The sequence below is a fragment of the Hesperophylax consimilis genome, chromosome 29, assembly GCF_061612785.1.
Source record: "Hesperophylax consimilis isolate HC1 chromosome 29, BYU_Hcon_1.0, whole genome shotgun sequence".
NCBI classification, from domain to species: Eukaryota; Metazoa; Arthropoda; class Insecta; order Trichoptera; family Limnephilidae; genus Hesperophylax; species Hesperophylax consimilis.
Window position 1 is genome coordinate 12,786,164 of NC_142864.1, and position 26,566 is coordinate 12,812,729.

General features: G+C 32.7%; 1 protein-coding gene across 1 annotated transcript in view; it reads left to right on the forward strand.

Annotated features, from left to right (window-relative positions):
• Positions 1-26,566, forward strand: part of LOC149409890 (uncharacterized) — a 158,939-nt gene that overhangs the window by 22,309 nt on the left and 110,064 nt on the right. Inside the window, exon 2 of the mRNA XM_089649099.1 lies at positions 12,751-13,795. Coding sequence (XP_089505225.1) covers positions 13,646-13,795 — 150 coding nt within the window. The 5' untranslated portion in view covers positions 12,751-13,645. The remainder of the gene's footprint in view (positions 1-12,750; positions 13,796-26,566) is intronic.

A 26,566-nucleotide genomic window follows, 5' to 3' on the forward strand; every position in this document is an offset into this window, starting at 1 on the left:
CCAAGATCTATTAAGCTAAGCCAATTCGCATCGACAATTGATATTATTGGGGATTCGTGGATTTCAATTACATCCGTAACTAGGCGCGCTCGATGCGTTTTGGGTATTCCGGCCCAACGTTTTTTCATTTTGATTACTCTGTAAAAGTAACAATTCAAGTAAATATTACGAAATAATAATTTGTTGTTTTATTTATCGACCAACCAAGAAACACACGGAGAAAATGGTCCTGTTAAAAAAAGTGATTAGCATGCCAATTTCCTGAGAAAATATTAGTCATTCAAAATATATTTAGACAATATCAGTATGTTAATATCAATTTCAATATTTGTATGAACACGTGTTCCTCCGTCCTCATAAAACTTTCGCTTTTAACTGATTTTTTTATTGCGCCTGCAGTCCCGTTTTTAACAGGAAAACGCATAATTTGGCCAGATTTGTAATAAATTAAATGTAATTTATATCAGTTTTCTCCGTCCACAATAACTATATATGAAATTTAACATTATTAAGATTAATATAGCTGTAACTCTCCACTGAAACTGTCATGATATTTATTAGGAAAAGAACACGTGTTCTCGATATATTCTGAATGACTAATATTTTATCATATGCACGACATCAATAAATAAGACACAAACGTCGAGTGTGAAGTAAATGAAAAATTATCTAAATCGGTTGAATGCTATATTTTTAACGTAAACTGGATATTTCACTAATCACAAACTGTTGACTAATTACTCGTCAAGTAAGTAACGTTAGACATAAGCGTCGATGAAAGGAATATTATACGCTTGTCGACGAGAAACGCTAATCGACAGCCTACTCAGAAGTGGTGAAATAAGTATTTTCATTTTTGTACTGAATTAAAGATAGGTAGGTAGAGGTACCAAACTTCTCTAATATTGCGAAAAAGCAACATCCGGTACCAAACAAGCGAGCACGTACGCTTCCAAATAATAAATCCTCCGAAACATAGCAACTTTCATCCGCATATTTGCACAGCGGCATTATTTATTACTTTCAAACAAAACCCTTTCTCTTCGCCCAAACTCTGGGCAAAAACCCCACAAAAGGGGGAAAATGCGTCTAAAAACTATTCGAAAGGGAAGAAAATGCGACAAAAACCGCATGAAACGGGGCAAACTCTTACAAAAACTGGGCAAAATCCAACAAAAACCGCAGTCTGCTGGCTTGTGACAAAAAGTACCAGAAAAACTTTGCAGAAAAAAGGGCAAATATCCTAAAAACTGACAGAGTAAATGCGGAAGGGGCGGAACGCAGCTGTGGGCGTTTCTGGGCGGAGCCCGATTTGGGTAGGCGTCCCGTTAGTGGGCGGACCGCGATCAATAGAGACGGGACACCTGTGCTGTATAACGTATAACTAGCGCCACCTATAATAATAGCGTATTGCTGTATCTGTATTTCATGCGGGCGTATCTTTATGGAGAGAGTTCGATGATACGACGTGGCTGATACCTGATACAAAGTCATTTGTTATGCATAATGGTTTTGCATGGTTCTACTAGCGGATAGAATGATTAAATACTCTAACACTAATAAAATGTTCTATTGTTATTGGAAGAACTTTGCTTTAACTTTTGAATACCCGATGATATTGAAGAAAAATATAATACTAACAACTCTAAATGAAACATGAAACAGAAAAAGAAAATCGAACAGGAATTTAACTCAGGATCTTTTGTTTTACCGGGATGGCGTCTTAATCACTCGACATTAGGACTTATTTACTAAACGTCATATTTGTCAATCTCATGTTTCTAATTCAGAATCAAAAATATTATCTTGCAATTATTTTTTTCCATATATGTTTCATGGTACCTATATACGGTATACGGTACGTTATACGTATCAAAAGTTAAAAAAGTTGAGAATTGAATATTCATTTGGACTTTTAGAAAAAAGTCAATAGGGTGTCCCATAATAATAATAATAATAACTGGATGATTTGTATAGCGCCGTTTTTGTGGAAAATCATCTGAAGTGCATTCCACTAATATGTTATTACTTACCTACATGTTAGTACAAATATATAATACATTCCTACAATGATCAATGTTATGACAGGCGGATAAATCATCAAAATGATAATTCATCACATCTTTAAAAAGTTATATAAAGTCATGGAAAGTGATGAAACAAAAACTTTATTAACTGGGTTAAGTGGGTTAGGTTAGGTTAGGTTAGGTTATGTTAAAATTTTTATTTTTTTCATCGGTTTTAATGACTCTATATCAATTTTTAAAAGTGTGTTGAATAGTCACTGTGTTGAGTTAGTATTGAACCGTTATTACAAACATGCTATTACAAATATATAAAACATTTCTACGATGATCTACATATGTTATTACTAACATATTATTTGTTACAAATATATAATACATTTCTACAATGATCTACATATGTTATTACTAACATATTATTTGTTACAAATATATAATACATTTCTACAATGATCTACATATGTTATTAATAACATATTATTTGTTACAAATATATAATACATTTCTACAATGATCTACATATGTTATTACTAACATATTATAACTTAATATCATATAAAATTCAGCTTAATAAATTAATAAATTAAAATACTTTTATTTTATTCAATTTTTTTGTTGTGAAAAGTACATTATTATCACCCGTAGTGAATAGTATAGCTATGCGAAAAGCTGTATTTTTTCTTTTTGTTTTTAATTTTATGTATTTCTTTATTATGTTTATTTTTTGCCATTTAATATGTTGTGTAGGTAAAAAATACTAAATCTACATTTAATTTAATGGAACTTAATTGGTCTAGAACATATAAATGTTTATTGTTATAATTTTTTACTTTACGACTGTTTGCTTCCTATATAAAAAGAAATAAAATAAAAATAAAAAAAATAAATATTATTTGTTACAAATATATAATACATTTCTACAATGATCTACATATGTTATTACTAACATATTATTTGTTACAAATATATAATACATTTCTTCAATGATCTACATTTGTTATTACTAACATATTATTTATTACAAATACATAATACATTTCTACAATGATCTATGTTATTACTAACTATATATGGAGATAATATACAGTACCATACTTACCTGATAGGTCACTTAAGAACTATATAAATACAGACATACATTACAAATCAATTCATTAGAAATTTGTGATCATTCAAATAGGTAGCTGGCGAAAAAATTAGCAAGATAATATTGTTAATTTTGAATTTGAAATATGAAATCGAAAAATATGACCTTATATATAATACATTTCTACAATGATCTAAGTTATTACTACATATGGAGATAATACACAGTACCATACTTACCTGATAGGTCACTTAAGAACCATATAAATACAGACATACATTACAAACCAATTCATTAGAAATTTGTGATCATTCAAATAGGTAGCTGGCGAAAAAATTAGCAAGATAATATTGTTAATTTTGAATTTGAAATATGAAATCGAAAAATATGACTTTTAATAACTAGGTCCTTATGGTTGAGTGGTTAAAACACAAAGACATAGATCCTTGGTTCGATTCGAATCGAGAGCGTTTTTTTTATTTGAGTGTTTTGTTCTATTTCATGTGTCTTTAGATTTTTTAGTATTATCTTCTTCTTCAATGAGATACTCTTAAAATGGTTTATTAAAGATAGACCAACATTATCGGATAAAAAATAACCTGACAATAACATTTGTCTTTCTTCATTATCAAAAAACGAAAAATGTTGCTTGGTCAATTACGGAGGACTCGCTAGAGATGCCCGATGTGCTTGATCACTCGGCTAGTTTGCTAGTGAAAGTTATTTCTGTGATGTTTGCAGGAATATTTTATTTCATTCGTGTTTAATTAAAAATGCAGATTTTCTGTTTGTTTGCTTCAATGAATTTGAATAAATTTAAATATATTAGTTACCTCATAAGGTAGGTACCAATATTTACACTTCGTTCCAGAATGGACGATATATAGTTCTCTCTGGTTAGCAAACTGGACCGTTTCCAAAGCTTCCCCTTTTCTTCTCCAATACTTCCACCACTTTTTTTAACTGTCCCGCAGCCAAGTGGGGGAGTACAAAAAATATTATCGTCCTTATATTAGCTAAAATACTTGACATTTCATTTTATTATTGCACGTATTTCTTGCCAAATATATAAGCTATCATTAATAATTGACTGAATAATTAGGATTTCTATAGTTTAAAAGCCCGTAAGACAGAAAAGTGCATAGGGTAGTCGGAAGACCCACTTCGTTACAGACGTTTTGTTTGGCATCTTGGCCTGTAGAGAGTTAATCTAAGTACAACAAAACAGTTCTTACTGCTCCCAACCATCCGGAGCTAATGAGACTAAGGCTATCTCTATACTGTTAAACTGTGACTGCATGAACTTTTCGTAATAAAATATTAGTCATTCAGAATATATCTGAACACGTGTACAACGCAGGTGGCTTTGTCCGAATAAATATAATGGATGAGATGCGAAATTATAATTATTTTCATTTTTGTTTTATTGAGTTTTATTTTCCAATGTGCATTTGTTACTTAAATTTTGTTTACTTCGCTACCAGTTTCGATACAACCACGGTTGTGGATTGTTAATTAATGATTAACTTAAAAATTATACAAGTACAGAAAGATTAGAATTTATTAGGTGGGTGGGGTATTTTGGGGGTGGGGAAGGAGGCGAGAATGGTGAGAGGAGTAAAATAAAACAGGAAAATAATTCTCGAAATTGTTACATAGTTAATACCCAAAAAATACAAAAAATATTATTATTTGTGTTAACACGTTTTCCGACTTTCTCGTAACATATTTTTGCTGTACCTACTGTTATTTTGTTACGAAAGTTTTTAATTCATTCGTTATAGGCCTCTAGTCCCGTTTTTAACAGGATAACGAATAATTTGAAAAGATTGTTAATAAATTAACAATATTTTGTATCAATAAGTTTTCTTGAATGAATTGAAAGAGTTCCTATGCCTTTCTTAAAATAATTTAGTTTGCACATGGAAAAAACTATTGATTCAAATTCATATTGCGTATGTATGAGCGGAAACAAATAATTAGTCATGTTTAAAGCATAACTTGCAAAAAGTGTTTTTCATAAAATAATTAAATTAGGGCCGTCTTTAAACGCGTAGATTATAATGCAATTCAAGAAATCCTCTACCAATAAAATTCCTCGCCAACAGGAAAAATAAATAATCAAATTTATCTAGAGCGAGATTCTCTAGAGAAATTCTTCTTTGTACACAATTAACTTTTGTAGATATGCACATTTCGTCACACTCGGAGAACATATTCACATTATTTTATCTACGTTTATACATAAATAATCATTATATGGAATTATTCACACCACAAATCGTGTGGGTATGAGAGCTTTGCAATTATTGGGTAAGTCCCGCATACCCAATTTCTAACGATACATAAAAAGTTTCTCGTTAACTTTTTAAGTTTGTAAGTTCCTAAAAAAATTATTATTAAAAACACTTTTGTTTGGTTAGGCATTAAACATGTTATAGGCATGAAAAAATCACAGCGTATCTTTAAATACAACTAAAGTATTTGTCGTGATCTTTGCTCTATTCCAAAAGAGTCGTGTATTGTTAAATATTTTCACCATTTTTGCTTAAGGCGATGAACTACTTCGTGTAATATTTTAAATTGAACCGCTATCTTTACGTAAATGGCGATAAGGTTTAAATTCCCGCTTAACACCATCCGCCTGTTTTGATTTATGCAAGAAAAAAACATGGCCAAAAAGTGCCTTTTATTTTATTTTGTGGATGTTCAGGCATAAATATTTAATTTTTTTTCGAGCATTTTATAAATAACTTAATTTTCCACATTATACAATAAAATTATAACCGAAAATGGGTTCGTAAGAAGGAGATTTTGAACTTTAAAGCAGTTTTCATAGGTCTTATACATTATTTTTTTCTGGGCTTATAAAAAGACTTATGTAAAAAATACTCGATTATTTCAAAGGCCAAGATGTATTCTACTCGCAGTATTTAATTAAAGCATCTGAAAAATTTCTAGGCGACCAGATTTTCAAACCAAAAACACATGATTTTGCATAACTACGTATGGCATCGCCTTAAACGAAATAATTAAGTCACAACCCTTAAAATAGATTTATTTTTTAATTTTCGTAAATAGTGGTAACAAAGTTTACAAGAAAAAACCCATCTGTAAGCAATTTAAACAACTTACGCTTTGCTTGCGTTTGTAAATCGAAATATGAAAGAAACGTTCATGTTTAATATGTCTTCAAAACATGGATATATTTAAAAAAAACATCGAATGTATTTGAAACTGAATGTCAAGCGGGAATAGTTATATGTCATGATATTATTACACTCCGTAAGGCTCTCGACTAGCGAATTAGAGTTCGCGGGTTCAAATCCCGGCTTGTGTAAGTAAATTTTATATGATTGGTAAGTGTTATTTCACAATTTGGTCATGTTAATCTGCGGCACGTACCAGAGTGGAAGATACTCTCAGTATCGCCCTGGTGTACGACTACCATTCAGATTGAAACGTTGGTGGATAGATCTGAATAGCAAGATACTTTAACACCTTCCTCTGCCCCATCTCTTTTCCTCCCCGCTACTTTAAGCCTCACAACATACCCCAATTGGGGATGCCATAGTCTCACTGGCTCCGGACGTTTAGGAGCAGTTGGGACTCTTGTGCGGTTTAGCAGGGATGTATAAGGATTGGATAAGTGTGAGAAAGGAATAAGGAAATCTTAGAATGTGTGATTATGCAGATTTTCTCACTAAATCTAAGTTCATTTCAAGTAAAGTTCAAGTTTTTTTATCTCATCGGGGCAATACTGAAGTTATGATCATGAATGGATATGACATGACATAGAAACAGCCATAGTTGGTGTATACAACATAATTATTACTGCCTATGGAGTAATGCTCGAATTACATAACGATATTGCTTCCGAATATGGTGCTCTAATGCTAGAACCTGTATGAAAACGAACGAACTTAACATTGGTATAAACCTGAACCCGTTTATTAATTACTTGATAGACAATGGATTATTTAACTGCAGAGATAGCAGCAGAATATACAAAAAAAATACTGTACGATTAATAGGTGTGTATGAAATGGGTTACCTTCCAGTGGCGGCTCGTGATTTTTGAGTGTGATAGAGTGCTATGTTTGAAAAAGGCGACATTTTTTATGTTAAAAAATTATTATAAGCAATAATTAGTCGCCTGAAATATCAATACAAATTGAAAATATCTCCCGAGTAAAAATAAACGCTGCCGACGGGAATTGAATCCGCACCTTCTGACGTCCGGTCAGGTGCTCTGGACCACTGAGCTACGTCGACTTATTTCCAACGCGCCTTGCATTTTTTTTTTTTAAATTTGTATTGATAATTCAGGCCACTAATTATTGCTTATAATAATTTGTTATCCTTTGTGATATGCATAAAACCTCGTCTTATAAACATTAGTTTATCATTAAAAAAAATTGATGTTGTTTAGTCGAAAATTATTCATTATTTTTTTTTCTAAATTTCGGTTTTTTATGAATATTTTCAGGACATTTTAGTTTGGCAGTGCTTTGCACCGATTTCCTGGAACTCTTCATATAAAACCCTCGAAAACTGGAGACACGTCACACGGAGAAAACTTACTGATATGAAAAGTTGCTAATTTATTAAAAACCTGGACAAATTATTCGTATTCCGTTTATAAATGGAATTGCAGGCCTTTAACAAATCAATTGACAGGTTTCCTAATAAACTGTCGGTTGAAAACGAATAAGTTATTAGGATGTTGGAACACGTGTTAAGAAAATGACACCTGCATGAACACGTGTTCCGAAATATTCTTAATAAACTAATATTTTATTGGATTGCATACACGTTTTTAACAGGATTTTAGTAAATCAGCCATAATCATTTTTCTCCGTGCACCATAGAATAATGAATAGCACTAGAAGTGTCTTCGTGCAAATTTTAATGGAAACAAATGTTCCATTTAGCCAATAACCCAGTACTCTGTCTCACTTACACTCATCTGACATTTTAGTTCTCCACTTCATTTAATTTCGTAAAAATAGTTTTGAATTATAATTTTATGCCTCGATTAGGCAAATATTTGGATCACAAAACACCCCCACAAGGCACTTCTTGTGTTACTCTTTATTCTATGATTGCCAACTAGACGTTAACATTTTAAAATTTAAAATGTTAACGTCTAGTTGGCAATTTTAAATTATTAGGTTATTTTTAAATTATTTTAAGAGGAAGCTACAAGCCAAAAAAGTGTGTATTCTTGGTATACCTTATATTGTAGGTAATAGGCATTAAAATCGCTTGACAAACGGAGTCTAGAAACGTTCGATTTCAAGCAAAAAACTGGTTTTTATTTATTTTGTAAATAATTTTATAAGAAAGCAAAAAAGTTAATCAAGTGAAACTGTCACAGATAATCATAGCTATAATACTGTATTTTTTAAAAGTCTTTTCCGTAATGCGTTCATACATTTCTGTTGAAAAATACTTTTTTAGTAGTTTGTGTTTATATTTTTTATTCAGTAATTTATTTTTTTATTTGTGTTCTACTCAAGCGAAGCGATAGGAAAACCTTCAATTTATCCAAAGCTATTTTTTTTGGTATTCATAATGTTCACCAATTCGTTATAAAGATTAATCAAAATAGTGATTTGGCATTAAGTATCGCCTTAATGAGTAGTTATAATATTATTGGTAGACTGATTTATGATACAAATGTGCACGGTGTCTGGAAACTCGTAGTATATACTCGGAAATCTGAGAAATATCGTTCTTTAAAAGAATTTCAAACAATTCCTGTTTTTTTTTTTTTAATTTTGAAGAAGAAGGGTAAGGAAATACCTATCTTCTCAGACCTGGTCAACAAACACATTGAAAACCACATCAAGCACCCAGAGAGAAATCGATTTATACTCTCAAGATAATTAACAGGCCTCATTAATAAATATTAATTTGCCTTGATTTAAAAACAATTTTTTTTGTTGTAATGCAAAAATATTAGGATTTTCATGAACGCTTGTCCCGACATCGTGATAGTAAATTTGTAATTTACTAATAGTTTATCAGAAAACCTGTTATTTCATTCTTCAGACCTGCAATCCCGTTTTCATCGGAATTACCCGTAATTTAAAGAGATTCTTAATAAATTGGCAATAGCCATTTTCCACCATAAATAAATTGTTAAATATCGCAAATTAATTTACTTGCACGCGACGGGTTTCGATCCCGCGATTTCCGGATTCTTAGCCGAAGGTAGTAATCACTCAACCACAAAGGGAAATGTCAATTTCAATATCAAGGGTCTGAACAACAGAAGAGATGTATCAGACGAAGCATGAATTTGAATGAAGCAATGAGTGTATGCCAAGATAGTGTTTGTTCTGTGGTTGTCTATCCTACCTCCCTACTCCTTCAGGAAGCGGCATTATGGTTAGTTAGTTTATAATCATATCAATAAATCGTAACACATCCTCGAAAACGCAATTTCCATTTGATATGATTATAAAGCCCGGTTCTGACGATTTAAAAAAAAAACAAATGCTTTCAACATTTGCTCGCCACAGCGTTGGTTTGTTGAAAAAACAGATCTAATTTAAAATGTTTGGACAAGGGGCACTAGCAGTAGGCAGTGGCACTAGTCGCTGTGTTGTTTTTATGGCGAGGCATACGGAAGCTGTTTCGTTGATTAGCTCATAACTTTTTTGCTTGAATTTCAATCAGGTGAATCATCATTATTTATGCCTGGGGTGTATCAACACGAAGAGTGTGACCACGGCTTTATCATGAAATGTTAATAAATATTAAAGTTTACTGCGTTATATCTTACACCTAACCAAGACAGTTTGTTATTTTTTTTATGTGACAGGAATAGGTACTACGTAATAATATGTATACAAGCAAAAAATAATAAAGAAGTGTTTGAAAAAGGTCGACGACATTACAGAAAGACATTTAATTAATTTATTTGTTTTTTTATGCGCCCGTGAGGCTTTTATATTGGGTAAATTAAATGGTTACCTTTTTTTTGGCACAAGTTATTTTCAAATATGCTTGCGGGCTGTGCCAATATGCTTTTATTTGTCTTGCATTTGTGCCCGTTAGAATAATGATATTTTCACAAATGCTATTTTCTGCAGATTTTATTATTGAAATTACTTCAGACCATAATTATCAGTACGCATCCATAATTTCAATACACTTGGCTGTGTAGATCCTGACCAAACCGACTCTAACCCAAATTTCTCATTTGAGCCCGTAAGAATGATGATATTTCTACACATGCAATTTAGTGGCACAGGTCTAAGGTACGGGGATTATTCTCGAAAGATACTCCAGAGTATTTAGTTTATTTGTAACCGAGTACAGAGTTTATGGATGCGTGTTTACTATTACATAGACTTTTATACTACTATAATATCTCTGTCTGAGTCCAACTTGTGACCTTCTTGTCTCACAGGTTAGTGATAAACAATGGTTTAATATGGTTTGCAATTGAATAAAAAATTATTAATATTTTACAAGAAAAATTTTCTTAAGTATGTTTTAAACATTTTATATGTTACGTTAATTTTTTTTATGTACTTTTTTAATATTCGTTTGCGAAACCATGTAGGCGAGAAACTGGGGAGTTTGCTTCATAATTTGTTTTTGAACGGCGTCATTGAAATAGATCCTTGTATTTTTATATTAAATTCAAGCTCCGAAAATACAATTTAAAAAAATTGATTCGAACAAAAAGTGGGTTCAAAAATACAGTATTATTTAGGTGTTTCATTGTCTCTTCAAAATATTTCCCGATAATTAGTATCTAAGGACCTGAAAATTTTGCGTTATTTGTCGGCGAAATTCACGTTATTTTTGGAAAAAATCGCGTTGTTTGTCAGCGAAATTCACGTTATTTTTTTAAAAAATTGCGTTGTTAGTCGGCAAAATTCACGTTATTTTTTTCAGTAAAAAGAGTGAATATAAAAATGTGGTAGAACTTCTCGTATATAAGATGTGTTTCATAAGTAACTACCACATAAAAAAACACATAGTTAAGTAGTTATTGATAAAACGTCATAGAAATAATTTACCATTTTGATGATTTTTCGTTTGTTGAAGATTTATACCTATTTTGGAAAACTCTTCGATTTCTGATACTAAAAAAGATGATGACAAAACCTCATGACTTGCTTCGACTTTGCGATCACGTTACGCACCTACCTTTGACATTTCGAAAATGTGTAGGAACTGCTATTGCCTATTTAATTTTTAGTAACTGGCAAGAGTTATTAGCTTGCCCCACCATGAAACGACACGTTGCCCCCACAAATTTTTGCGGAGGATTTGGAAATTGTTTCTACTCGAGACGTCATATTTCTTACACAGTTCCTTCCTCCTATCATCTTCTGATAATAATAATGTTGATTGTATCTTGTGTATTCAAATAAAAGTAATCTATTGATTTATTGTACTTCTTCAGTTATATCTAAAATCCACCATCTTTTTAGCACTGCTAAAAGTCTTTTGTAAATAAATTGTGTTTAAACACTTTCGAAGCTTTGCAGTTACTGCTATTATGACGTAAAATCTTACATATTATGAATTTTGGTCACCTGACATTTACCTAGAAACTTGCAGGAAGTGACGTCACAGAGTACAACCTATCACCAAAGGCTCTTCAACCCGATAGACTGACCTTCAATGATGGGTTTCACGTTTCACGTTAACAGTGGCACAGTGGCAGGCAGTCATCAATTGAATCTCGGCCTGTGCAAGCTCGAATAACACCATAGCATTCTGCTGGCCGCTGGTGTATTGTATTGTATTGGGCAATGCGATGAGTTGCTACTTTGAGACACGCGTCTACATTACTTACGTGTTTAAGATGTTAAGATGATGTACTCTTTAGAGATCTTTAACACCATGAAAATCATCACCTGGATTTTTCACCGAAGTTCACCAACATTCTTTAATAAAATACCATGACAAGAACCTACCTATATCTTGGGCACAAAGAGAAAAACGAGTATTGTTAATTTATTAAGAACCTCCTCAAATTATTGGTAATCCAGTTAGAAATGTGATTAGGTACATGCAGGTTCCTGATAAACTTTTAGTAAATTCGTAATAAGATCAGAACACGTGTTCATGCACCTGCGTTTGTCTTGATAATATAGGTATTATGATGGTTGGCAAAAATTTTAAGATTTTTAAGAACACGTCGATGTTACGAACCACGATCGTTATAACATCGTGATAATATATTTATATTTTACTAAAAATTTTATCAGGAGACGTATGAATTCATTATTTACGGGCCTGGAATCACAATTTGAAGACATTCTCAATAAATTAATGATACTCAATTACTCAGTATTTATATTTAATGTTAAAACAACAGACCGGAAATTGGTCAAATAAGCTGTAACAATAATTCCGCATTACTCGACATTACTTTTGCCCCACTTAAAACCAAACTATTGCTAAATTTTGTTGTTGTAGGTAAATTCATGTACCTACGTACCTACAAATCATCGAATTAGTTCCAAATTACTTTTTATGGACCTGTATCACATTTCTTCTAAGTTTTAAAACGCTGATCATTGTTACATTTTTTGTATAATCTTACTATTGTGTTTCGTTTATCCACACCTAATAATAAATAATTAATACTTGCTTTCTTTACAGATGTTGGAGTAAAACTAAGGAATGAACAAACTGTGCAGTAGACCATAAAATTAAAGTTTTTAAACATGTTTCAGTCATAAAAACCAACATTCTTCTGCGATCCGGGTGCTTTTAAAAACAATGTAGTTTTTTTAATGTTCGTGTATTTGACGGTAACATTACCAACAGATATTTGATCAAAACTGCCTAATTAAACATTAAAACATTGATATTTGGTTACAGTTGTTATATTATAAACTAAAATTAACAATTCCAAACACGATTGTGAAATATTTCTTTATAAATGTTTTTAAAACAAAATTAATAAAATAGTACCTACTGAATATGTAATATTAAAAAAACTGTGGTTTATTTGAATAAAATTTAAATAACACTAAAAATAAAATTAGGTAATGAACTAAATTCAAGATTTGTTTTACCTGCGTCGCACTTCTAATCATTTTGGACTAATAAATGTCGTACAATTTAAAAAAATGGTTGTTTTTTATAATACAGTGACGTGCGTCAGATAAACAGTGTAAATAGTATAGAAAAAAATCACCTGTGGCGCACATGAACGTGAATGATAAAAAAAACAGTGACGTACAATTTTTCAATCATTTAAAAATCCAGTGACGTGCTTCAGCTTAAATAAACCAAACAAATATAAAATGTTTTTGACGATAAAACTTAAAATGTGCACAACCTGAGTAAGTGGATTCACTTTAAATAATGAATTTTAAATTATCTAATAAACAGTGACGTAGCATTCTCAATTTAGATAACGTTAAAAAAGCAAGTAGCGTGCAGTAATGATTTTAGACTTAACTAATAAACAGTGACTTAACCTAATTACCATAAAATAAAATAAAAATCCAGTGGCGTGTGTCAACAGCGTCAGTGTTTCGAACTCACCATGTACACAGCCTGGTACAGCGCCAGGGGGGAGGGCGGAGTGCACCCTCAGATGGGCCAGCTATACCACCACGCGCCGCCCATGATCAAGACAGAACTAGGGGTAGGCAGTGACTGCATGATGGCTGTGGATTACGCACCTCCCATGAAGGTAGGCGTTTCAATAATAACTTTACAACATTTTACATTAAATTTACTATTATATAATTTCAGCAAAATAATGGAACTTCTGTTTAAAGAATTTCACATAAAAAAAATAATATAAAACACATACAAACATCAATTCTACCAAATCCAAAATGTAAAAAAAAACAGTGGGGCAATTCAACTACAAGTATCGTGGATAAAAGTTTGTTTAATGTCAGATATTATTATTGAAGTGTCAGAAATATAAATAACAATAAAGATTTTAACCCCTCCAGCTTTTGAGGGTCATATATGACCGGGCATCCATATTTCATAAAAGTATTTTGATCTTTTTTTCTATCATGCGGAATAACATAATTTTTTTGAGGTTAGAAAGAAAAATAATAAATATTTCCAGTTTATATCAAATATTTATACTGGAATCCAATAATAAAATCCTAAAAATAGTCAAAATGAATAATTCATATTTCGCGCCGTTATCGTAAAAATCGGTTTAACTTAAAAAAAATATTTCTTATTTTTTTGTATATAAACGAGATAAAAGCGACAAGAGTACAATTTTCTTGCAAATTGCCCAAACAAAACGAAAATGTTTTCTAAATATCGAGTCCTCTCAATTTTCCTTAGGTTGGAGTAAAAAAATAAGTAAAAATGTGATTAGCATTTGACCTCTCCAACTGGTATCAAGACTCATCTTATCGCGCCGCAGTGGGAGGGATATGTTATGTCCGTCACTCCTTGAGACACTGATCCCTAGATTCATACCAAACCCTCATATCTTTTACCTTCCCCGACTTCACCTCCTTCCTATAAAAAAGACCATCCATACAGCATTCCGAAAAGATGACTTAGGCCTTGAGGAAAATTATTTTCCTCATGGCCTCCTGTGTGAGGTTAATTTAAAAAATATATCTTTAAAAAAACACGCTGAAAATATAAAACTAAATACTTAAACAAATAATTTGTGTTAGTAAAATTATTGATCTAGGCATTATGTTCGACAGTAAACTCACCTTTGTATGTCATATTAATAATATTATCAACAATGCCCTAAAGACTCTTGGCTTTGTTTTGAGAGCTGCAAAAGATTTCAATAATTTAGGAACATTTATTATGTTATATAAAACCCTTGTCAGATGCCAACTTGAGTATAACTCTACGCTATGGTCTCCATTTTTCAATATTCATTCAGATAACATTGAAAAGATTCAACGGAAGTTTCTAAGGTTTATAAATTATAAATTGCATATTCCCAATACAAAACGTAAATTACAATTACCTCTTGGATAAAATGTCTCTATTGAAACTTTCAGAAAGAAGAATAAGCACAGATTTAATACTGTTACTAAGAATACTACATTTTAAAATTGACTGTCCTGAATTACTTCAATGTATCAATATCCATATTCCCAAAAAATCATGCCGACATTTCTTACCTTTTTACTTCAATAACACCAGGACACTAGCTTACCAAAATTCTCCGATTCCAAGACTTCACAATCTCGGAAACAAATATTCTGATCTGGGTGATATATTTCATTTGTAAACTAATCAGTTTAAATGTTGTATATTCTATCACTTTTATTCTTCTAGACACATATAGACCTCTCTCTCTCTCTGGTTTCAATCCTGGGATTGGTTTGCAGCAATTTCATCTAATCTCCTCTTCCATTCTTCCCTGTCTTGTGCGGCTCTTTTGACTTCTGCATATGATGAGCAGCGCACGTCCACCAGCAGGTCCTCCAGGTACTCTCGGCGTGGGCGTCCCCTAGAGTTGGTCCCCTCGGTCATACCCTCCATTATGACATGCAAGAGGCCTTCTTGTCGTATAACATGGCCGATCCATCTTGCACGCCTTTCGGACAAGGTCCTGAGCAGGTGCCTTCCTCCTTCGATTCTTTGGAGGACCTCCTCATTTTAAATATGGTCTCTCCAGGAAATTCCTAACAGTCTTCTATAGGACCACATCTCAAAAGCCTCTAGTCTCCGTTTATCTCTTTCGGATAGGCACCATGTTTCGCAGCCGTACATCAAGATACTCCATACATAGGTCTTGATGAGGAGTATTCTCAGTTTAAGGTCTATATTATTCGATTCTATTATTTTCGACCTTTTATTGAATGCAAGCCTAGCCTGATGTATACGGCTGTCAACCTCGCTCTTAGACCGACCGTCCCATGTTATTTTGCTCCCGAGGTAGACAAACTCCTTGGTGTTCTTTAGTCGAACTCCTGCCATTTCTACTCTCATCTGATGTTGCTTTCGGCGTACAGTCAGCAGCTTTGTTTTGTCTTTATTTATCTTCATGTTGTAGTTGTTTTTAAGAATGCTTTGCATGGTTGTTAAGGCCTCTTGCAGTTCTTCTTCGCTTTCAGCAACCAAAGCAATATCGTCAGCAAACCTTATCATATCCACCTTTTGCCCGTGTATCTTTACACCTTTTCTGTGACTCATTCTCTCTCTCAAGTCATCAATCGCACTCTGTATATAAGCATTAAAAAGAACAGGTGACAGAGAGCATCCCTGTATCACCCCTTGTCTTATACTGGCTTCTTTTGTTTCATTGTCACATCTAATTATAGCGGCCTCATTCTTGTATAGCGCCTGGATTATTCTTCTATCTCGGCCGGCATAGTCCAGTGGTAACGAATTGGACTGCCATTCCGAAGGTCGCGGGTTCGAACCCGGCGTGCGCAAATAAATTTTATTTGATTAATTTGTGTTATTTCACAATTAATTAATTAAAATAATATATAGTATATTTGCGGCACGTTCCAGAGTGGAAGATACTACCAGTATCGCCCTGGTGTAAGACCACCATTCAGAATTGAAACGTTGCTCCAAATGGCTTTAGCCGTGTTTAGTGACTAGATCTGAAAGCCAGGTACTTCCCCACCTTCCTCTTTCCCTTCCCCACTTACCTTCAGCCTCACAACATCCCCCAATTGGGGTTGCCATAGTCTCACTGGCTCCAGACGGGAGCAGTTGGGACTCTTGTGAGGTATTCACTATAAAAAAAAAATAAAAAAAAAAAAATATATATATATATATATATATATATATATATATATATATATATATTTTATATCAATTCTCTTCAGAATCTCGAAGAGTCTTTTCCATTCTACTTTGTCGAAAGCCTTCTCCAGGTCTATGAATGCGAAATAGAAATAGACCCATGTACCCATATAACTTCTCCACTTCTACTATTTTGTTTTGATGAATCTTTTAAATTCAATTATATGCGTGAGGATTCATTTTTGCCGTTATGTTTACATTCTTCTTTATTGTATTAATTTTTAAGTGTTCACTCTGATACAAAATGCTTGTAATATTTTTAAATAAAAGCCCACTAGGGCGTGTAATAAATAAATAAATAAATAATTAAAGAAAATAATAACACATCCCCCATACACGCAAGCCTAGATTTGTTATGGTGGTACATCTTATATAAAGGGTGTCCGGGGGTAAAGTGCGCTAACTTCGGGGGTGTTTCTACATTATGGTAGAAATAATAAAAAAAACTTTTTTCAAAATTGCATTATGCAATTTACGATATTAAAATACTTTTCCGTAGAAAAATATTTTACCTAAAAAATTTCCCTAAAACATTAGAATATCTAAAAAAAAGTTATTAAACTTTTTTACTTCTAAAATCATGTGGAATCTAAAACTTTCAAGGACACATGAATGTATTACTAAGCCTTATTTAGGCAGACTTACCTACGTACAATTATGTCTCACCTGAAATCATTCCATAAATATTTTAGTTAATATTCCCTAAAGCTCTTCATTAAAAGTCACGTCTTCATTAAAAACATGAAACATTACGCTCTGTAAATTTAAATAAGTTCTGCGCAGCGACCGAACCTCTTACGCCTAATGGAAAATTAATATCATGATTACACTCTTTTCCAATTGCCTTAACAAGTGAATCTCCGTAATCTCAGCATTACAACCTCTTTATTTTACATACAGGAGCGGCTCGGAGATGATTATTGCGAACTAAAGAGAGGCTACTTCATTCTGGGACGCCTCTGGTAACGCGATTTAGCTATCACGGATTCGATATTGATATTGCTTTTTGTGTAATTACTACACAATACGACATATTATTGTTGAAATGATTCACATTATGGACGGGTTGTGACAGAGAATGTGAACAATGCTTCAAATTTCAAAGCTCATTTTTAAGTTCTGTGAAAGATTTTTTCAAATTCTGTCAAGCATCTGGCCAATAATAATATATACATTTTTACAATTTAATTAAAATTAAATTTAATAATATCATTATTAAGTTCTATATTTTAAAATTTTTTTGGTTTTTGTTATTGTTACAGTTGTTTCGGCTTTCAAGGCCATTTTCAAACTGACAGTTTTTAATTATATTATTAAATTTGATTTTAATTAAAGAAAAAAATGGTTCTACGAATTAAACACAAAAACACAGTAAATATAATAATATTATTACAGAACTTGAATAAGACTTTCACAGAACCCGAAATAGAACGTTTAAATTTGATGAAAACTTTAACTTTTATAGTTTCTGTAAATTAACTGAGTTTATGTAACTTAACTGAGTTTCTGTTACTCAGCTGAGTTTCTGTAACTTAACTGAGTTTCTGTTACTTAACTGAGTTTTTGTAACTTAACTAAGTTTCTGTAACTTAACTGAGTTTCTGTAACTTAACTGAGTTTTTGTAACTAGATAGTTCTCACGTAAGTGAGAACATCTGTAAAAACCCAATATAAATAAATTATTTATGAATTATTCAAATTCTGTAAAACAACCCTTCCTTAGTATCGAATCTCCAAAAATTGCTGCTACAAGGCGAAAACTTACTGATTTTAAATATTGTTTTTTTTTTACATTATTTCTGGCTTTCACCCTTCAAGGGTGTTCTTGGCCATCATTTAAAATTATTGAGAAATGAAAGGTGAATTTAAATATTAATTTTATTTAAATGGGCAAATTTCAAAATTATAATGAAAATTGGAGTCGAGTTCAGACTTAGAAGAGATGAGATGTTGAATGGAGGGGAGGAAATTTTAGATAAGGCTTGATAGAAGAGAGGATATTTGTTTAGAGAGGGACAACCAAAAAATATGTGATCTAAAGTTCCCACTTCTAGACCACAGAATGTACAATCTGAGGAGTCAACGACGTGAATTTTAAAAAGATGGGAAGGAACGGAACAATGTCCGATCCTCATTCGAATGAGTGAAGAAATTTCTTTTTTGGAAAAATGAGGGAATTGCTGAAACCACGGTTTTGATGGAATAGTCCTTTGTATTGAGGCATAGCAGGCATTTAAAATCTGGTAAAATTATTCGTTACTCTACCAAAAACGAGACTGCATGCCCATAACGAATGATTTGTCAAATTGTACAGCACGAATATTTTATGAGGAAGTCAGAAAACATGTTCTGAAAAATTATAATTGTTGTTATCTCGTCCATTATATTCATTCGGATAAGGCCCCCCTGCGTGAACACGTGTTTAAGTATATTCTAAATGACTAATATTTTATTAAGAAATGGTCATGCAGTCACATTTTTAACAGTATTTTGATTTAAAAAGCTGCACTCATTTTTCTCCGTGCCAGTGCCAAAAGGATCAATGACGCTAGTTAATCGGAGCATCTGCCGATGAAATAGCAATAGAAAAAGGACTACATTACGACCTAAAGATTACAATCCGTTTGTTTGAAAAACAGGGGCATCTATCAAACGGACCACCCGTTTCTGCACAGAGTATATTTTCACATCACAAACCATTGCTTTAAAACTTCAACGGCCGATAATGCCAATCTGAAAGTCTGTATTTGTAACTATAGATTTTAGTATCGTCTAGCGCGTGTTTACCAAAGAATGTCTTCATCTTCAACCTAACCCTTAAGCTTACAAACTTCCACCTTAAGCTTCCACACACAATATCTTCTCCATACAACGCTACATACATTACGATAATTGCGCGGTCGGATTCGAACCCGGGCCCAGCAACCTTTATTACAACACTCGGTCCATTAAGCCACTAATCACTGTGATTACCCTGAGAGCATTTCTCCCAACGAGCCCCGCCAGAAGCGGGATGCTGCAAACTTGGACCGATTAAAATATTCATCGCGGAGCAAAAAGATTTATCTCGAATCTAAATAGCTGCAATGGGAGATTTTAGATCAATATTATTATAACGCGTTATAGGCACGCTCATAACGGAAAATCTATAATATAAAAAATGACACAATTTTTATAAGATGGCGAGAGGTTGCACTAGTAAGTTAGCACCAAGTTTAGGCACTTGTAGCAATTGTAGTAATTATTTTTATATTAAAAAATTAACACATATATTTACTAGGTAACTTCCTACGTTTAGTCGGCTATTAAGAATACCAATCTTCAATAAAAGATTTTAAAAGGCAACATCAAGAGGTCTCATGGGGAAAATAATTTATTTTTAGGATTTTATGTCGTGTTGAGTCATTTCTTTAGCCAACGTTTCAAACAGCATTTTTTTTTTCTTTATTCATAAAAATATATTTGGATACAGGTTTTTTACATGCTTTTCGACTACCACACTAGACACATGTTCGTATTATGGTAGTCGAAATTTGTGTATAATTATATAAATGTAATACATGATTCATTCAGTTGTAAAATAGGTATAGGTTAAATAGGTTTAACTGAAAATAAGAAAGAGATGAAAATAAAGATAAATTAATAAATTATTTTAAAAAGAAATTTTAAACAGAATTGAAATGAAAAAAAAGAATAATAAAGCAAATTAACTTAATTTAATGACGTCAGGTATTCTTTAAAATAGTTCTTTCCGTTCATAAATAATCAATTCTGAATATTATAATATTATGTACATGATCACATACAGGAAATGAATTGGAGTAGGTGAATCTTGTAAACATAAAGATAAAAATCAGGTAGGATACATTGCATTGTCCATCATCCTTTTGTTATTTATTTTTTGATTTTATACTTTTCTTTTTATATTTTATTTATTTATTTTATTTTATTAATACAAAACTTAGAGGGTACATATGGTTTTTGTGATATTTCACCCTCTATGCTAGGGATGACCCTATGTTATGGAGGGTGAATTTTACAGTTCTTGAGAGAGTAAAATTAATTAAACAAGCAAGTATACATAGAAGATCTACAATCGTAATGGTTATTAAAAGCAATGAAAGTATGAAATTTTTCTGTTTGATTATATCTATGTAGATAATTATAATGGTGGAATCATAGACATATGAATATTAGTAGACCTGCTCTAAGTGATTAAAAGCGTATTATCCCCACTCCCCATACCGGTTCCATTGGAGCCGGCTGTGCTCGCGTATGGCCTCAAGTGAAATTTGAAAACGTGACGTCATCATTCTTGTGCGAACTATGGTCGAGGCATCATCGGTTCATTTTACGAAATAACACGGCAAAATGTTGACTTGTACTATGAAAACTTGTAAAAATAGATGTGAAAAAGAGAATAAACCCAATTGTCGTATTACATTCCATATATAAGCATTATTTTACTTTATTTTAAGCATATTCACATCGTATAATATGAATCAGTTGTTACTATCACATCGAGAAACGTCTGGACGCGAAACACAAAGCTGGTTGGTTGCTGGGAAGTAAATTATGAACATTTATAAAAGTGTCTTAACTAAATACTTAAACGAAATATTCGACTCTGAAAATAGAACCGAATTTTTTTGCCGAATTTGGACTTCGCAAATTTGTTCATAACGTGGCGAGTAATTTGCGCTTCCATGTAAAAATGTCTATTCATTCAAAAGCAGACTTTACTTTTAAGAAGTAAATGGTGATATTATAATGCGAGATGCCTATTTACTGTCAGATTGATTTATTGACGAATCACAGTCAGCTTCACTCCCTTCGTTCTTCAACAGTTGATTTTACCCCTCGCCATTATCTTCTCGTCTATTAATTCCTATGTCTGTGGGTGGAATGGATTACATGTATAATTAGAGTTACGCAAGTAAGGAACGTAAGCGTTGGTGTTGAAGGTAAGTGGTGTAAATATGACTTGTTGTGGTTATGATACTGTTTTGTGGAGGCCCTGAATAAAATAATTTCCCTCGGGGCCTATTTCATCTTTGGGGCTGCTGTGTGGAAGGTATTTTTAAGGAGATGAAGGAGTGAACATGGGTCTTGAAGTGACCCATGTTGTGGGAGGGAGGAAACACTGAGACACACAATGATTACAAATCTGCTTTGATGATATACACTGTGATGCTGTGTGAAACATTGGCTAAATGAGGTAGTGTAACACGGTATAATACCCAAAAAATAAATCACTGAGATAATTTTGGCCTTGAATATCTCAAATCATATGAAATGAATGTAAGTTTAAAAAACAATGGTTCTAGTGCGTAATTCAGACTTTGTTCAAAAGGAAATCATTCTATGGATGTAAATGAAAATATTCTAAAACATTTTTTTTAAATATTTAACGCCGTAGAATAAAGAATACCACAATAAGTGCCTTGTGAGCGTATTTCGTCATCCAAATATAAGCCCAAAATGGGCCTATATTTCGATAAAACCTGTATTTCATTATTTGAGATTTCACGACCAAAAGTAGTATACTGGTTTATTTTTGGGGTTTGATGCCGTGTTGCGCTATTTCCTTCTTTGGCCAATGTTTCGGACACTATCACAGTGTCCCTTTACACATCTACCCTGACGGCAGGCCACTATGACGATTACAAAATTCAAAGGAGAAGCCGATATACAATTTCAGTAAGTATAAGAGAGACAGACATTCATAATTGTATTGAAGGCACTTCTAGTTTTCTTATTCTATGTTTAATGCTTTTAAAGTAAAGATTATGTAATAGCATTTTTTTTCTGTCACATATACATGTGAGAATGTATCAAAATAAAACAAAATAAAAATAATTTAAAATTTATTACTGAGATATTTGAAAATTGTTTCAAGTAAATATTTACAATTTATTCTAAAAATTAATACGTACAAAACTATATATCTATATTTTGTTTCAAATGTAAACACTGTTTTGCCTTTATTCAGTTGCTATCTAGTTTTGTAAAATAAAAAAAGTGACAAGTCATAAAAATGGACGAAAAATAATCAGTAGCTCAGTGATTAGAACACTGTCCGGCAAGACAGAGAACCTAGGTTCGATCCCCAGTTACAACCATTGCTTTTTTTTATTTTTTAATATTAGATTTATTAATATTATCTTATTTTTCAATCATAAAGAGGGTGCTGTGGAAATTACTCAAGTGAAATAATAACTACGATCAGATCTTTAACGTTTTGTAAAGAACGTAAATTATTTTTTAACTGTCACACTAAAATATTTATTTTTCACGGAATAATGTTTGTCACGAACGCCTCGTTAACGCCCCGTGCATTTTTTCACCCGAGAGAATAATATCCGGGCGACTCCGGATACCCGACTAGAGGTTTATAATATAACGATAAACCCAATATTTTATAACAGATTTAATGATGGTTTAAAACACACAGATTTGTGCGGTTTTGACAGCTTCCAGGAGAAACGTTTTGATCAGGGATGACCAAATATTGGTTTGCGGATCACTTTGTTTACTTTGTTTCAGTGGTAGGCACAAAAAAATTGTCTTACAAAATAAATTATTTCAACCAAAGTTCAATTTGAGGTCATGCGATTAACCATATAATTTCTAACTTAACTAACTTACAGTAGTGCGCCCTACTGTCGAATAGTGCGCCCTACTGTCGAATTTGGAAGCCATCTCTGGTCCGGAGCCCCTAAATACCTGAAAAAACCCTTGACTCTGTGCAAAAACGGGCGGTCCGTTTGATAGATTCCCCAATCTTAACAAACGGACTGCAATCTTTAGAGCACAGGCGTCAGGTAGGTATGCTGTCCTTGTTCTATCGGTATTACAATGGAAGATGCTCTGAGGAACTAGCGTCATTGATCCCTTCGGCACCGGTGCGTAGTCGGGATACACGCCAAATGCGCGCCCAACATTTGTACACAGTTGACACTTGTCACATGAGAACGGGTCGCTTCTACGATTCGTTCTTAAGTTCAACAGCTCGGCTGTGGAACGAACTGCCGGCCTCTGTGTTTCCTCCCTCCTACAACATGGGACTCTTCAAGACCCATGTTCACTCCTTCCTCTCCACAAAAAGACCCTCCACACAGCATCCCCAAAGATGACATAGGCCCTGAGGGAAATTATTTTCTTCAGGGCCTCCTGTGTGGAGTTAATATAAAAAAAAGCGCCCTTGAGGTAATTTGATACGAAAATGACGCTACAAAAATTATTATTTTTGTAGTAACCATCTTAAACCTGCTTCCGTAGCGGTAGGCAGAGAGGTTGAACTGCCACAAAACTGTCTTGGCAAACCCTCATTGCTGCAATCACATTCATACACTTTTTATATCTACAACCTCTCTCCATGGCTATAAATGTATTGTTTTGTAAATTTTTCGTTTTATATTATCTTTTGTTTTGTGTAAATTTTTAAATTTTGTTCCTTTCTCACAAATTTAAATAACTTATTCAATATCATGCTGTCTCAGTTAAAGTCACAAGGAGTAAATCCATGATTGGTTTTATTTCTATATAACTTATGTACAAACTGATAAAATGTAAAGTGTCTATTTCCCGAAAATGAATAAATAAATAAATAAATGAATAAATACACGCAGAAAAATTACTAATATTGAATGTTGCTAATTTTTTAAGGATCTTTTCAAATTATTCGTAATCCGTTAAAAACGGTTGCTTAAGAAAATGAGTTGATAGGTTTCCTAGTAGAGTTTTCGTAAAATGCGAATGTATTATAACGATGTCGGAACACGTGTTCGTGAAAATTCTAATTTTTTCGTATTTCGTCATTGTATATTATCAGTGCAAAAGCAGGTGCATAAACACGTGTTCCGATGTTTTAAGATTTTACTAAAAGTTTATCAGGAACAGTGCCTGAAATCCCTTTTTACTTGATCGTGCCGTGTCTTCCTCAGGCGGTCTCGATCTTTGCTATTCGCTTTCGCTCCGTTTAAGGCGAAGCTTAATGCCAAATCACTATTTTGATTAATCTTTATAACGAATTGGTGTACATTATGAATACCATAAAATATGCTTTAGATAAATTGAAGGTTTTCCTATCGTTTCGCTGGAGTAGAATACAAATAAAAAATAAATTACTTAATAAAAAATATAAATGTAAACTACTAAAAAAAATATTTTTCAATAGAAATGTATGAACGCATAAAGGAAACAACTTTAAAAAATACAGTATTATAGCTGAGATTATCTGTGACAGTTTCACTTGATTAACTTTTTTGCTTTCTTATAAAATTATTTACAAAATAAATAAAAACCAGTTTTGTACTTGAAATCGAACGTTTATATACTTCGTTTGTTAAGAGAATTTAATGCATATTACCTACGATACAAGGTATACCAAGAATATACACACTTTTAACTTGTAGCTTCCTCTTAATCTTGTCCTGGTACTCCTTTATCCAACAATCCGCTCTACTTGTCCAAAGCCACTAAGCGTCCCCTTCTTAATCGTGTTCCGTTGTTGTTTTTAATAAATTATCTTTTACTATTCAGGAAAAAGGAATAAGTCATTTCATTTACTTGCTTCCAGACAGTTCTCTGAGAAAATTGGTTATTTATTTATATAATATTCACGATATAAAGATACCAATAATAATTGCATGTAACAGTATACAAGCATAAGCAAATACTAGAAATAATATTTTTTCAACTGGTAATTTGATCGTAAAACGATGGCAGAAAGTTAAAAATTAATACAAACTAATAAAAGTAGGAGCTACAAAAGTACACATAATATACAAGTGTAAGTAGACTTATTTTAAATTAATATTGATTGAAAATATATGACATTATAGCCTTCTTGTACCTACCTTCTGTGCAGTTAAATAGAAACTCTCCTAAACACAAGCAGCTGCTTTATTAGGAGAGTGATTGATATATTTTTGTTTATATTGTTAAAAAAATTGTAACCTTGTTTATATGTTTCAATAAATAAAAAAAAAAAAAAAAAAAGTTAAATAGATCCGCCACGTTTGGGTATCTATTACTAACTTCGTATAATCTATGTACAAGCGAGTGTTTGAAATGCTCAGTCCCGCTATTGTTACATTTAAACAGTATTTTGAACGAGTAGCTCTGGTGGGTATATGAATTCAAAGAGGTCAATTTAATCAGGACTGAAATCGCAAATAGGATGATAATAATCATCTAGCAGCTACAAATTCGCAAAACCCTGCTCTTAAAATCAATTCGTCTGCTTGGATAGTATTCTCTCCTTCGTAATCATCTGAGGCTATATTATAACAAATTCCAAGTTCTGGCACCTCTGACCAGAGCATCTCTAAACGGCGCGAGGCGCACAAAAAACTTACGAAAATGGTCAAACGACTCACAATGTGGTCACAACCTGTATCGAACCGTGGAAGTGCGGGTCCGAAAGCCAAAGAGACCATTGCACGCACGACTGGGCCACGATTCTCTATGGCTATGGTTTCACAGTAATTGCCCGGCCTGATAGGACCCAGGGACAGAAGATTTTCTTGAATGGGGAGATGTTGACGTAAGTTATGGAGATCTGGTAGGAGTCAGGTTGGATTTAGAAAACGTTATTACGTTGATTCTAATACGAATGGTTCTTGGAGATATTTTCCCCGCTTTAAATATGTACAAGCCTCCTAAAATAGCCACATCGATAAAGGTTTAATTG